Source organism: Arvicola amphibius, chromosome 5 (assembly GCF_903992535.2).
Source record: "Arvicola amphibius chromosome 5, mArvAmp1.2, whole genome shotgun sequence".
NCBI classification, from domain to species: domain Eukaryota; kingdom Metazoa; phylum Chordata; class Mammalia; order Rodentia; family Cricetidae; genus Arvicola; species Arvicola amphibius.
This window is the reverse complement of record NC_052051.1, coordinates 42266062-42278427: the sequence shown is the minus strand read 5'-3', so window position 1 is coordinate 42278427 and position 12366 is coordinate 42266062. Positions and strand designations below refer to the sequence as shown.

Below are 12366 nucleotides of genomic sequence, written 5' to 3'. Positions count from 1 at the left end.
ACTGACTAGAATAGAATAGCAGCAGCCTCTTTTATGTAGAATCCCTGCCAGTAGTCTGTGTTTTGGTACAACTCGTCTGTCCCTTCTGAAGAATTTGGAATTATAATTCTTACCAGATTGTGCCCCCCAACACTCCCTGTCTCCTCTGACTCCTTTACACAATTGCTGATAGGTACACTAACTATGATCAGCTTGAGTTAGTCCCACTTTCTGAAATGACAGGGTCTGAGAGAAATGTTGTGAATAGCAAGATCAAGCCAGGTCAGGAGGACTGAATATTCCTGTCCCTTTGGAGGATGAAGTAACCTCACATCCTTAGATGTGAATGGAAGGTGACCGTAACAGAATGTTTAAAAAATAATAAATATCTGTATATGTTTCTTCTCTACTATTTCTGCTTCACGGAAAATGGACTGAACGTTATCATCCACTTTGGACTCCAAATCCTTCAGAGAAGAATTTCTTCAAACTGGATTCACTGCTTCCTCCCAGGTGTGGGCACTCATTTCTACCACAAGAGGGCAGCCAGCTCTAAAAAACAAAAGTCCTGCTCTTCAGAGAAATTGGGCCAAACTTGAGGAAAGTGTCGGGGAAAGGCTTTCGGCAGCAAGTCAGGGATTGCATGCCCTACCAAAGAAGAAGAAAACCCATGGGGCCCCACAAAGGTGGAGTAACTGTCCGGAAGCATCCCTTTTCTCTTAGGTCCTGATTTCGACGGGGATCAGAAACAGCCAACCCCCTACTTGTGGAATTCTGAAGGCCCAAAGCTACAAGGCGCTGATGTCATCACCAGCGGTTTCATTTTCTTCTCGACTTGGGGTGGGTCCAACAGCTGTCAGCTTTCTCTTCCTCACTGAAGGCAACATTCTGATTTAAATCTCACATAGGTTTGGGGTTTGGGTTTGCTTCTCCCGCCTCCCTGATGACAGAAGCAATTGTTAACTTCTCAATTAAACTTGGTAGGGAAGGAAACGGGTCGCAGAAGTGATTGGCCACTCTTGACTTAGGTGTCTGAGTAGAGTGTTTTATTGCTCACTTGTTTGGTGTCTCATGATTCAGAGTGACAACTTTTATAACACCTTTTTAAAAAGCAATACAGTAGCAGACTCCCGAATCTTTCCCTTCCTTTAATTTTCTTAGTGGACAGTCTTCCTTCAAAATACCTTATTTGACCTTTGCAGCTCTAGAAACAGCCAGGGCCTCATTTCCCTCTGTGGGTTGCTAATCCGATTTAGGTGAGTGGAACCCTGAGTTATTTTAGCTCCCCAACTGAAATGCTAAATACACATGGATAATAGATTACTAATGCCCTTGCTTCTGGTTTTTCTCTGTCTCAGCTTCTCAAACTTGAAAGATCTGGTTCAAAAGCCGATGTTACCAATCCCGTCTTCTAGAGAAATATTCTGCCCTTGGCTTTGGGGGTCATGTGGGCAACCAGGTGGCTGGAAGCATGTAGCCTCCTGAAATTCTGGGAGAAGTAGAAAGATTTCCAAAAGAACCCTGGCTCAGCAGCTTTGGGGACGTTCCAGCCGAGGAAGAAAAGTGGCTTGGCCACAGCCAGAGCCTTGCTTCTGGAGACCTGGTGGCGCAGGGCCAGGCAGAAAATTCTAAGGTCTCAAACCGGAATTGTTTTCTTACCTGCCTCTGTGGTAGAGGTGGGAGTCGAGATAAATATCGCGAGTAGAGAAGTGATGGCTTCTATAGAAAAAGAATCAACTCCCATTGTCACCTCACATGGGGAAACACACATACAAACTACACAGGAGACATCCATTTTACATGCGTAACATGTGTACAGAAACCTGTGCCTTCATTTGTATATTTTACATAAATGGATACATATAAAATATATGCATCTGTATATATTAGATGCATTTTTGAGTATAGATAAATGTACTCACGTGGGTGTGAATATATATGCATGCATATATATACATATATACAAATACAATAATGCACTCAATGTGTAACTGCTATTTCTTGACATTATCTTCTTATCACTCAAAACATAGAGGTGTTTGCCTGAATCTCTGCCGAGATGTCTGATAACTTGTTCTTTTCTGCTTTTCTATGCTCTATTACCTAAAAACTTCAAACTCAAGTTGAATAACGGCCCAGTGGGGGACCCAGAGACGACCAGACCCTGGATGTGCCATGGACTTGGGCTGCTGTGGGCGCAGGTCCAGGTCTCCGAGGGTCGGCTTCACTCTCCTCTGGGACCCGACCCTCAGCGGCCGCGCGCTCGCCCCGCCCCGCCCCACCGCGGCCGCCCCGCTGGGCGCGCCGTCCACACCCCTGCGCGCCGCTCCCGCCCGCTCGGGGATCCCCGGCGCGCTGCGCCTCCAAGGGGGAGCCGGCAGGCGGCGTCCCCTTTAAAAGCCGCGAGCGCCGCGCCACGGCGCCTCCGCCGTCGCCGCCGGAGTCCTCGCCCCGCCGCGCTGAGCCCGGCTCGCGCTGCGCCCGCCGCTGCGCTTCCCACAGCCAGCCCGGGATAGGCAGCCCGGGACGTCGCCTCGTCAGCCGCCGCCGGTCACCGGACGCCTTCGGGGCGAGCGGCGCGCGGGTCACCCGTGGCTTCGAGACACCGGCACGCCTCGGGTTGGAGCTCCTGACTGTGCGCGCCTGGCGCTGTGGCCTCGGCTGCCCGGGAGAAGCCGGAGCCGCGAACCGACGCGAAGAGCCGGGAGTCGGCAGCCCCGCCGCACCCGGAATGCGGGGCGACTCCAATCAAACACCGAGCGTCCGGGGCGCGCGAGCTGAGGAGTGAGCGGACCCCAGGCTGCCACAAAAGACATTTGGCCCGAGGGCTCCGACCGCGAGGTCACCCGGTTTGGCGGCCCGGGACGCGGCTGAACTGGCTTGGAGAATGCGCCCCAGGACGCCGGGGCGCCGCAGCCGTGCGGGCTCCGCTGGCGAGCGCTGATGGGGGTGCGCCAGAGTCAGGCTGAGGGATGCGGAGTGGCGGCCCGTCCGCCGCCCAGATCTTCGCTGCGCCCTTACCCGGACCCGGCGTCTCCCAGGATGGCTTCCCCGAGTCATGGGTCGCGGCCGAGCTAGCGCGGAGCGTCCGACCCTCGCCCGGCGAGTCCCGGAGCCCGCCCCGCGCCCTACCAGCGCTGATCCCTGAGGACGACGACAGCGGCAGCCGTGCCTCTGCCTTCCCTTCCCTTCCCGTCCCGGCCCCGCACTCCTCCCCCTGCTTGAGGCTGTGTGTCAGCACTTGGCTGGAGACTTCTTGAACTTGCCGGGAGAGTGACTTGGGCTCCCCACTTCGCGCCGGTGTCCTCGCCCGGCGGATCTAGTCTTGCTGCCTCCAACCCCGTCACCTCTCTGCTCCTCGGTCGACCTGGTCCACCCCAAGACACCGTTCCCCACGGGGAGAAGGACGAAGCGGCTGACACCCAGAGAAGGAGGACAAGGCGAAGAAAGACAACAGAAACCCGGTCGCTGCTCCAGGTCCTTCGGACAGAGCTTTTTCCATGTGGAGACTCTCTCAATGGACGTGCCCTCGAGTGCTTCTTAGACGGACTGCGGTCTCCTAAAGGTAGAGGACACGGGCCGGGACCCGGGGCTGACGGGTGACACCGCGTTTTCGCCTTGCGGCGCTGAGCGCCACGGAGGACCGGTCGAGTGGACGTAAACAGACCCTCTCCCGGTGCACGTGCAGCGAAGCCCGCCCTAGAGGGGTCAGGCATCACAAACCCCAGACCCCTCTGCCTTGCCCACCTGGCCTGCGCTCTTCCGCCGGCCCGTCCTCCCCAATTTTCGGTATATAATTAGGTCTGTTAGAGATTTAATGGCTTTACAAAAGAAAAAAATAGTTACAGAAACTCAGTGGATTTCACCCGTTAGTTGCGGTAGAGATACCTTAGCTGTCCTTAAATTATGCCTGAGACCTGGAGTCTGCCTTAAGAGCTAGGTCCATTTAGGAAGGAAGGTACTTAAAAGTTGGGCTTCTCCGTATGTGTTTACTGCAAGGATGTGATGCGTCACAGTTTACACGTGCATTCATAGAAACTACCATTTACATAATTGCAGTAAAGAGCATGGCTTTCTTGACTTAACAGAGGTCTAGGGAAGGGGACAGAGTGGCCAGTGGGTCAACCCTGAGGTTAGGGACTTGGGCCACAACTTGAAAGTGGAGTCAGAAGTTGTAATCTTGAATTTAGCGCTTACCGAATCTACAAGTTAGATATAGTCGCCTACCAGGAAGTTCTATACGGCGCTTCTAAGGAAGTCACATGTGCATTTGTGTCTGTTTATGTGCAGACAAGCGCTGCACAGTATAGTTTTGTAAGAGATGCAGTGTGTCAGACCAACCGGTGGCTTCCCTGCTTCCTGACACCACCTTCCTAGCTGGTTGTCATATGAAAAGGTGCATGATGGTCATTGACTTTTATTGGGAGTGAAAACCAAGCCCAAAGTGAGAAGCCCAATGTAGGCAGAGAACGGGATGAGAGGGGGAAAAGCACGGGGACTTGGGTTTCTCCGTCCTCTTGATCATCCGGGCTGTAGCCCTGTGCATGACATGCCAGGAGGGCATCCTGGAGAAGGCCAGCGAGCCCTATGGGAGCCGGGGCCGCGGGGGCGGGCGAAGGACTGGGCGGGGAACGTGGGTGACTCACGTCGGCCCTGTCCGCAGGTCGACCATGGTGGCCGGGACCCGCTGTCTTCTAGTGTTGCTGCTTCCCCAGGTCCTCCTGGGCGGCGCGGCCGGCCTCATTCCGGAGCTGGGCCGCAAGAAGTTCGCCGCGGCGTCCGGCCGCCCCTTGTCCCGGCCTTCGGACGACGTTCTCAGTGAGTTTGAGTTGAGGCTGCTCAGCATGTTCGGCCTAAAGCAGAGACCCACCCCCAGCAAGGACGCAGTGGTGCCCCCCTACATGCTGGACTTGTACCGCCGGCACTCGGGCCAGCCCGGAGCGCCCGCCCCGGACCACCGGCTGGAGAAGGCAACCAGCCGCGCCAACACCGTGCGCAGCTTCCACCACGAAGGTGAGCCGGTGGCGGGCGGCGGGGCGGGGACGGCGGGCGGGGACTCGGCGGGGAGCCCGGGCCTCCGCTAGTACAGCGGACGGCCCCTCTGCTTCAGTACCGTCCCCTCAGTGGCCCCGAGCCAGGGATTCCCCACTGGTGAGTCCGCACCCTTTCCTGGCAGGTAGCCAGAAGACAGACTCCTCCTCCAAGAACTGGAGGGAAAAGGAGTGATGGGGAAGAGGGTAAAAGGCTGGCCAGTCCCTAGTAAGCTAAACGTGCCTGAACTGCACAGGAGAAGGTGGAGGGTTGGCTTCCATAAAGTCTGTTCGAAAGCTGTGTCTTGTGTTCACGCTGGAGTTTCGAGCTAGACAGAACCAAGGGCCAAAAGTTCAAGGATAATATTAACAGACTAAAGCCCAGGGTCCCAAAGCATTCAAATTTACTGTTGATCTGGGCCTAGTTTGAAAGATTTTGAATACCTATCTAATCCCCGTGGGAGATCAATTCTACAATCAATCTTATTGTTTCCACAATGACCTTCCCGTCTCTTGTTTAAATCTTAGTCACCAACTGGAGACAGGGCAAGCCTTCAGATAAAGGCTGTTTCTTCTACTGAGTGCTGCCTTCCTAGGCAAGGCAGTGGGCTGTTTTTTTTTCTTTTGGTATGAATGTGGCTTCCCAAGGTAGGGCATTTCTGTTCACTTCATCAGAAAGGCGTTTAGTGGGTTCGAAATGTCTTAGAGGCCCTACTGAAGTCCCTTGCACCAAAGTTCTTAGTTCAGTTAGTTAAACATCACGCCCCAGCTCAATTCTGTCTCAACTCTCTCTCTCTCTCTCTCTCTCTCTCTCTCTCTCTCTCTCACTCTCTCTCTCTCCCTCTGTGACTTTAAATGTTCTTTTGGCTTAATGTATTCTAAATAGAATATCCGTTCCTTCAAGTTCTAGAAGCATTCAGAGTTGTCTGTCAGTGAGCAGCAATTTCTAGAACAGTAGGGAGCTAGGAGAGACATTCCCCTTTTAAGATTCTGCTTTGCCTTGCTGAGACAATGAATTTCAAGCAAAAGAACATCTGTGCCCTGAAATAGTAGTCCCCCCCCCCCAATAAGAGATGGGTTAAACTTTGAGAAATCTGCTTGATTATAGGAAAGAGTCCCACAGGCAGGTTCACGTAGCAAGAGGTGTATCTTCCCAGAGGCGGCTACTCAGGAAGGGCACTCTAAATCCCATCTCTTTCAAACAGATTTCTCAGTTTCGAAAGATAATGGGATCCCATCTGGAATACTCAGGTGTGCTTCACTCCATCCCTACCGTCCTGAGGGGATTCCGGCCAAAGCTAATCTCTCCCAGTTGACAGTGATCAGAAAGCTTTTGTAGATAAGAGGGTGGGGCGAGCACACAGCTGTTTCCCCTGATGCCTCTGGAGACTTAACGTGAAAACCTGATTATTTGTGTATTTTTTTTTATTTACTAGTCTTTTCTAGCATGAAAACTATTCTTTATTTGTAGAAACCAAGTATATACTTTATCCTTGTTTAAGCGAAGCTAAAGAGATCATTTAAGTCCATTAAAACACAAAGCTACAGTTGAATGAAAGTTTCCTGAGTAAAATCTGCATCTTCTCCATCTTCCCTTGGAAGTGACTGGATAAACACAGGCAAAGCATTGTCTCTCTATGTTAGTTTAACTTGGTGTGCTTGAGTTCATAAGAAAAATTTCTGTCTTTAAAAGTGATTTTTCATGTGTAAAGCTATATAGAAGTTATCGGCTTGCTTAGAGTAATGTGCACTAGCCTATCTGGTGTAATCAGATGTCATTTTTACTGTAACATCTCTTTTCTATCATCATTACACACAGAGGGCATTTCGCAAGACTGTTCATTGTAGAGTGACTTTGCCTGTGATGGTAAAAGCATGGTCCAAAATTCCAGTATGCGTTTGGACACAGACACCAGGAATGTTCCTATCTATCTGCCTCTGGCTGTCGCAGTGTGATTACAGAGACCCTGTGGGGAAAACAGTTGCTCAGTTTGCAGATAGTCCTTGCCACTGATGTTTTCAGTGCCTCTTGTTTGTCAGTGGTCCCTTTGGATCCCTCCTGACTCATCTCTAGGCTGCTTTTGTCCTTGTGCCCTTGGGGCATTTCACTCAGTCTTTAGATTGGACCTCCAGAAGCCCCGTCCTAGTGAAGGTGCTGTGCTCAGGGGGAACAGAGACCACGTGGAGTTACTGGCAACCACCAGGGTCTGCTTTCCTTTCCCACCACTTCCTTTGTTATCTCAAAAATTGAAACTTAATTCTGTGTATTTTAACTTTTTTTTTTTTTCCTCTCTTTGGTGTGTCATTTACTTGATCCTATAGAAAGTCATGTGTGGCCCAAAGCCCTTGCATCTTGTTGCAGGAGTGAGATGCAGCTGCTGATCTGGAGCAGCCCCAGGCTTTGTTGTTGTTTGGATGGAGGAATGTGTTCTGTCCAAAAAGTGTTGCAAAATCCTCCAAGCTTAATGATAACTTTTGAAATAAAACTCACCCTACTTTAGGGCAAACAAGTAGCCACAGAGAGCAGGTTCCAAACAATGTCTGTGCGTCCCGTTCAGCTGTGTCACTTTGAGTTTCTGTTCATTTAGCTCTGAAAGGCAGCTGGGCAATATGTTTTCATTCCCAGAACAAAACCTCACGCGGCAGTTACCATGGTATAAGGTACCAATTCCTAAGGATTTGGACTGTTGCTTAGGATTTGATTTCTCTCCTCACACCTTCCGATGGCTAGAACCTGGGCATTGCTGCAGACTCAAGTTAGTTCTGTGACCTAAGAGAAGTCACATAAACTCTCTGCATTCCCAGCTCTTTCATGCACAAATTGGAAATAATCAGGGTTCCCCTCTAATGAGCTAGTTGTAAGGTAGTTCATAGACAGATGATCATAGTGTGGAATGTTCTATCTGGGCTTTGTTTCTAGAAAAAAAATGAAATGAATGGCATTGCTGTCCTATTTTTCTCTCCCTCTCCCTCTTTTTTAAAAGCATTTTTGCAGTTAATCATTCCTTCCATTTGATTAAGAACTAGGAGCCTGATACTCAGGTTGGAGCCAGGTAAAAATCTTGAAATCCATTAGCAAGTTCAGCTGATTCAACAGGGGTTGTTTACAGAGAATTAGCAGCCAGTTCAGCCTCCAGAAAGTGTGCATTACCCTCTCTGTATTTTCTGAGCCCCAGGCTCGCTGCCATGATTTGTAGAGGCCTTTTCCTATTATTTACTTTATTTAAAAGAGATTTTCAATTCCCCACCCTCAAGAAGAGGTTGCACCTTGTCCCCTGAAAGAGAAAAGGTGTTTGTGTCCTGACCCTACTTACGCAGTTAGCCTCCTGTGTTGAGATATTCTTTCAGTTCTTGACTTCTGTGTATGGTTTCAGTGAACAGTAACAGTAGATACTTTGGAATGAAGGCTGGGATGGGGTCTTCTAAGGATTAGGGTAATAGAAATGCTGCTGGGAGATTGGAGATAGGTCTTTCTCTTGTCATTAGTATTGGGTAGTGCATTGTTCTCTTTTGTGAAGGCCACTTACTCTGTCTTGCTGATACTCCTTACCTCCTGAGTGACAGACAGGCCACAGGAAATGGCTGTTTCTATGCTTCTGGCTGGAAGATGGCAATCTTGACTTTATTTCCTAGACAGCTATTATTCTCTGCTGCTCCAATGACCTGTCTCCCATATTTATCTGGGGATTGCCCCTTTGCTTTTGTCCTATGGCCATGTGTGTGTCTATATGCATACATGTGTACTTATGATTGTCACATTTTCCTTCTTTGTGAATTGGGATTCAGGAATTTTGTTGCCACTGTGTTTTTCTGTTGACTAATGCAGCCGTTTGTGGAAGGCCCTGGGTAACTGGCCTTGATAGTCTTGTCTTTAAAGGAAGTCATATGTACCTTGCTGTGTCAATGTCAGGAGAAGTCAGTGTGATTTGGTGTGATTAGGATTTGGGGGATGTTGCTACTGTTTTCCTTTTTCCCTTGAAGAAGTGCCTCAGGCAGAAACACTAAGGGACCCAAGAAGAGCAATCAAAATGAGTTTTTGCAAAAGAAGCTACATATAGTCCTTCAGACTTTCTAGGAACGTCCCTGCCATAAAGTACCATTAACTGATAGTGGAGTTCAGAACATGAATGGGTCCCCAAAGGTATCATCAAGAACTTACTGGCAAGCAGGTGCAAGAGGACCATGACTGGTACCCAGCTGGCCTAGTGTTCTTCATGTCAAAGCAGAAGAGCTTTAGAAGACTCTCCTGTTTTAGTCCCTGGCTGGCTGACGGTAGCCTGAATCCTTACTCATTGGCCAAGTCTTAGGCCTCGTCTATAGAAAGGGGCTTTGCAAATCTGCTTCTTTGTCACTCTTCCTTTGGATGCGAAAAACATCGTTTATATCCTTGGCACTGAAGCGTGGTCCATAGCTCGCAGCATCTCTTCCTAAGAGCTTGATGGAAATGCAGGCTCGCAGGCCCCTTCCCAGAGCAACTGTTATGCAGGCCGGAGTCTAAGACTGCTGTGTCGGCACAGGGGTTGAATAAGGATGCGTGCGGTGGAGATGAGAGAACAGGCAGTCGGGAGCCGTTTCTCCTGAAATTCTTTATCGTTAATTACTACAGTGTCCTAGTGCCACCCATACCTTTGTCTCTAGAGTTCTGAGCAAAATGGTAGGGTGCGCTTTGTAAAATGTCATCATTGATGTTGCGTTTCGGAGTCTTTAATTAAGAGACTGAAATCTGTATATTGAGATTTGTAAATCATCTAAATTGTAGAGTGATGTTTTCAAATGCCGCTTAAGGGATTGACATGAAAGCTCGTTTTCTTAGTTAAGAAATGCAATCATTTCCTCAACCCCTCAGTCATTAGCCCTCTACTAACTATAGTACTGACTTTTCCCCCTAAAGTCTGTGAATTCCAAAGAAGTGTTTCACTATTTCCTCCATTATTATAGCTACCTAGGAGCTATGTTCAGATATTGGATTAAAAGCATAGCAATTACAAACTAAATGTGATCATATAGAAAAAGGAAAATGAGACTCTATTTTTCACTTTAGAGATGAGATAGTTTTATTTCCTTTAAAGTGTTGAGCATTAAACCCAGGGCCAAGGAAAGTAGGCAGACAGGGTCCCTCTAGCCCTGACATTTTTACTTTCTGGTTGCAAACTTTGATGCAGTTTAACTTGATTTGTACATTGAGGTTTTAGACTTTTCCTAAAGAAGTAAATTACCATGGGCTCTCTTACTGAATGCTTTCCTTTTTCTCCCCACTTTGATGAACTAGAAGCCATAGAAGAACTCCCGGAAAGGAGTGGGAAAACAGCCCGCCGCTTCTTCTTCAACCTAAGTTCTGTCCCCACGGAAGAGTTCATCACGTCTGCGGAACTCCAGATTTTTCGGGAACAGATGCAGGAAACTTTGGGAAACGATAGTTTCCAGCACCGAATTAATATTTATGAAATTATAAAGCCTGCAGCAACCAGCTTGAAATTCCCCGTGACCAGACTACTGGACACCAGATTAGTGAATCAGAACACAAGTCAGTGGGAGAGTTTTGATGTCACCCCGGCCGTGACGCGGTGGACTGCACAGGGGCAGGCCAACTATGGGTTTGTGGTGGAAGTGGCCCATTTGGAGGAGAAACCAGGGGTCTCCAAGAGACATGTGAGGATTAGCAGGTCTTTGCACCAAGGTGAACATAGCTGGTCACAGATAAGGCCATTGCTGGTGACTTTCGGCCACGATGGCAAAGGTCATCCCCTCCACAGAAGAGAGAAGCGGCAAGCCAAGCACAAACAGCGGAAGCGCCTCAAGTCCAGCTGCAAGAGACACCCTTTGTACGTGGACTTCAGCGATGTGGGGTGGAACGACTGGATTGTGGCCCCTCCAGGCTATCATGCCTTTTACTGCCACGGGGAATGTCCTTTTCCCCTGGCGGATCACCTGAACTCCACTAACCATGCCATAGTACAGACGCTCGTGAACTCTGTGAATTCCAAGATCCCGAAGGCATGTTGTGTGCCAACGGAGCTCAGCGCAATCTCCATGTTGTACCTAGATGAGAATGAAAAGGTTGTGCTAAAAAACTATCAGGACATGGTTGTGGAGGGTTGTGGGTGTCGTTAGCACAGCAACAGTAAATAAATAAATAAAAATATATATATATTTTAGAAAAAGAAAAAAACCCTACTCTCCCCCCCCCCAAAAAAAAACCCAGCTGACACTTTAATATTTCCCAATGAAGACTTTATTTATGGAATGGAATGGAAAAAAAAAACACAGCTATTTTGAAAATATATTTATATCTACGATAAGAAGTTGGGAAAGCAAATATTTTAATCAGAGAATTATTCCTTAAAGATTTAAAAGGTATTTAGTTGTACATTTTATATGGGTTCAACTCCAGCACATGAAGTATAATGGTCAGAGTTATTTTGTATTTATTTACTATTATAACCACTTTTTAGGGAAAAAAATATAGTTAATTTGTATTTATATGTAATCAAAAGAAATATCGGGTTTGTATATAATTTTCCAAAAATTGTAGTTGCTTTTCGGTTGTGTGTATTTAAGATGCGAAGTCTACATGGAAGGTTACTGGGCAAAGTGCTTGCACATTTGCTGGTTGCTTTTCGCAGCACTACTGTTAAGTTCACAAGTTCAAGTCCAAAAAAAAAAATGGATAATCCACTCTGCTGACTTTCAAGATTATTATATTATTCAATTCTCAGGAATGTTGCAGAGTGGTTGTCCAATCCGTGAGAACTTTCATGCTTATTAGGGGGGGATATTTGGATAAGAACCAGACATGACTGATCTGCCAGCAAAGCTTTCCTTGCAGAAAGGATAAAGCAGAGCAAGAGGAAATAAATAGGAAAACTGTGACCATGTCCAGAAATGATAATGGCGTCTTGCTCTTTCCTAAACCTATGATCCCTTCCAGGGGGCGGATCTGGCCAAAGTACTAAATAAAATATAATATTTCTTCTTTATTAACATTGTGGTCATATATATATATATATATATATGTACAATTGATTATCTTGTGGCCCTCATAAAGAAGTGGAAATTGATTTGTATTTTTGTGTTTACCATATCAGCAAGCTCTTTATTCTCCAAAGCACCCAATTTTCTACATTTGCCCAACACTGAGCCACATTGAGCACCTTGTTTTCTGCTTACACCCTGTTCTCTGACCTGTCGGCTTACTTTTCTTTCCAGGGATGTGTATTTGGACACATCTCTCCAAATGTTAAACCTGTTTCTGATAATAAATATCAAACCTCTGACATTTCATCCTATAAAATCTAACCCAATGAGAGCAAATAGTGCATTTTTAAGTGTTCCCAGGGTCTACCTGTGTTTCCATTTT

General features: G+C 47.7%; 1 protein-coding gene across 2 annotated transcripts; it reads left to right on the top strand.

The window, feature by feature from the left end:
• Positions 1 to 2417: 2417 nt before the first annotated feature.
• On the top strand, positions 2418 to 11986 carry Bmp2 (bone morphogenetic protein 2). 2 transcript variants are annotated; one of them, XM_038330343.2, is made up of 3 exons: positions 2418 to 3544; positions 4643 to 4992; positions 10279 to 11986. In XM_038330343.2, the coding sequence occupies exons 2-3, from the start codon at positions 4650 to 4652 to the stop codon at positions 11118 to 11120; spliced, it is 1185 nt and encodes a 394-aa protein (XP_038186271.1). In that variant the 5' UTR covers positions 2418 to 3544; positions 4643 to 4649; the 3' UTR covers positions 11121 to 11986. The 2 variants fall into 2 exon arrangements, with proteins under 2 accessions (XP_038186271.1, XP_038186270.1); XM_038330342.2 differs by lacking the exon at positions 2418 to 3544 and adding an exon at positions 4317 to 4375.
• Positions 11987 to 12366: the final 380 nt, after the last annotated feature.

What these genes read in the sequence shown, in the direction of transcription:
- Bmp2 (XM_038330342.2), top strand. An exon ending in GCGCAGCTTCCACCACGAAG is followed by an intron (nt 4,993 to 10,278) that starts GTGAGCCGGTGG and finishes TTGATGAACTAG; the next exon opens with AAGCCATAGAAGAACTCCCG.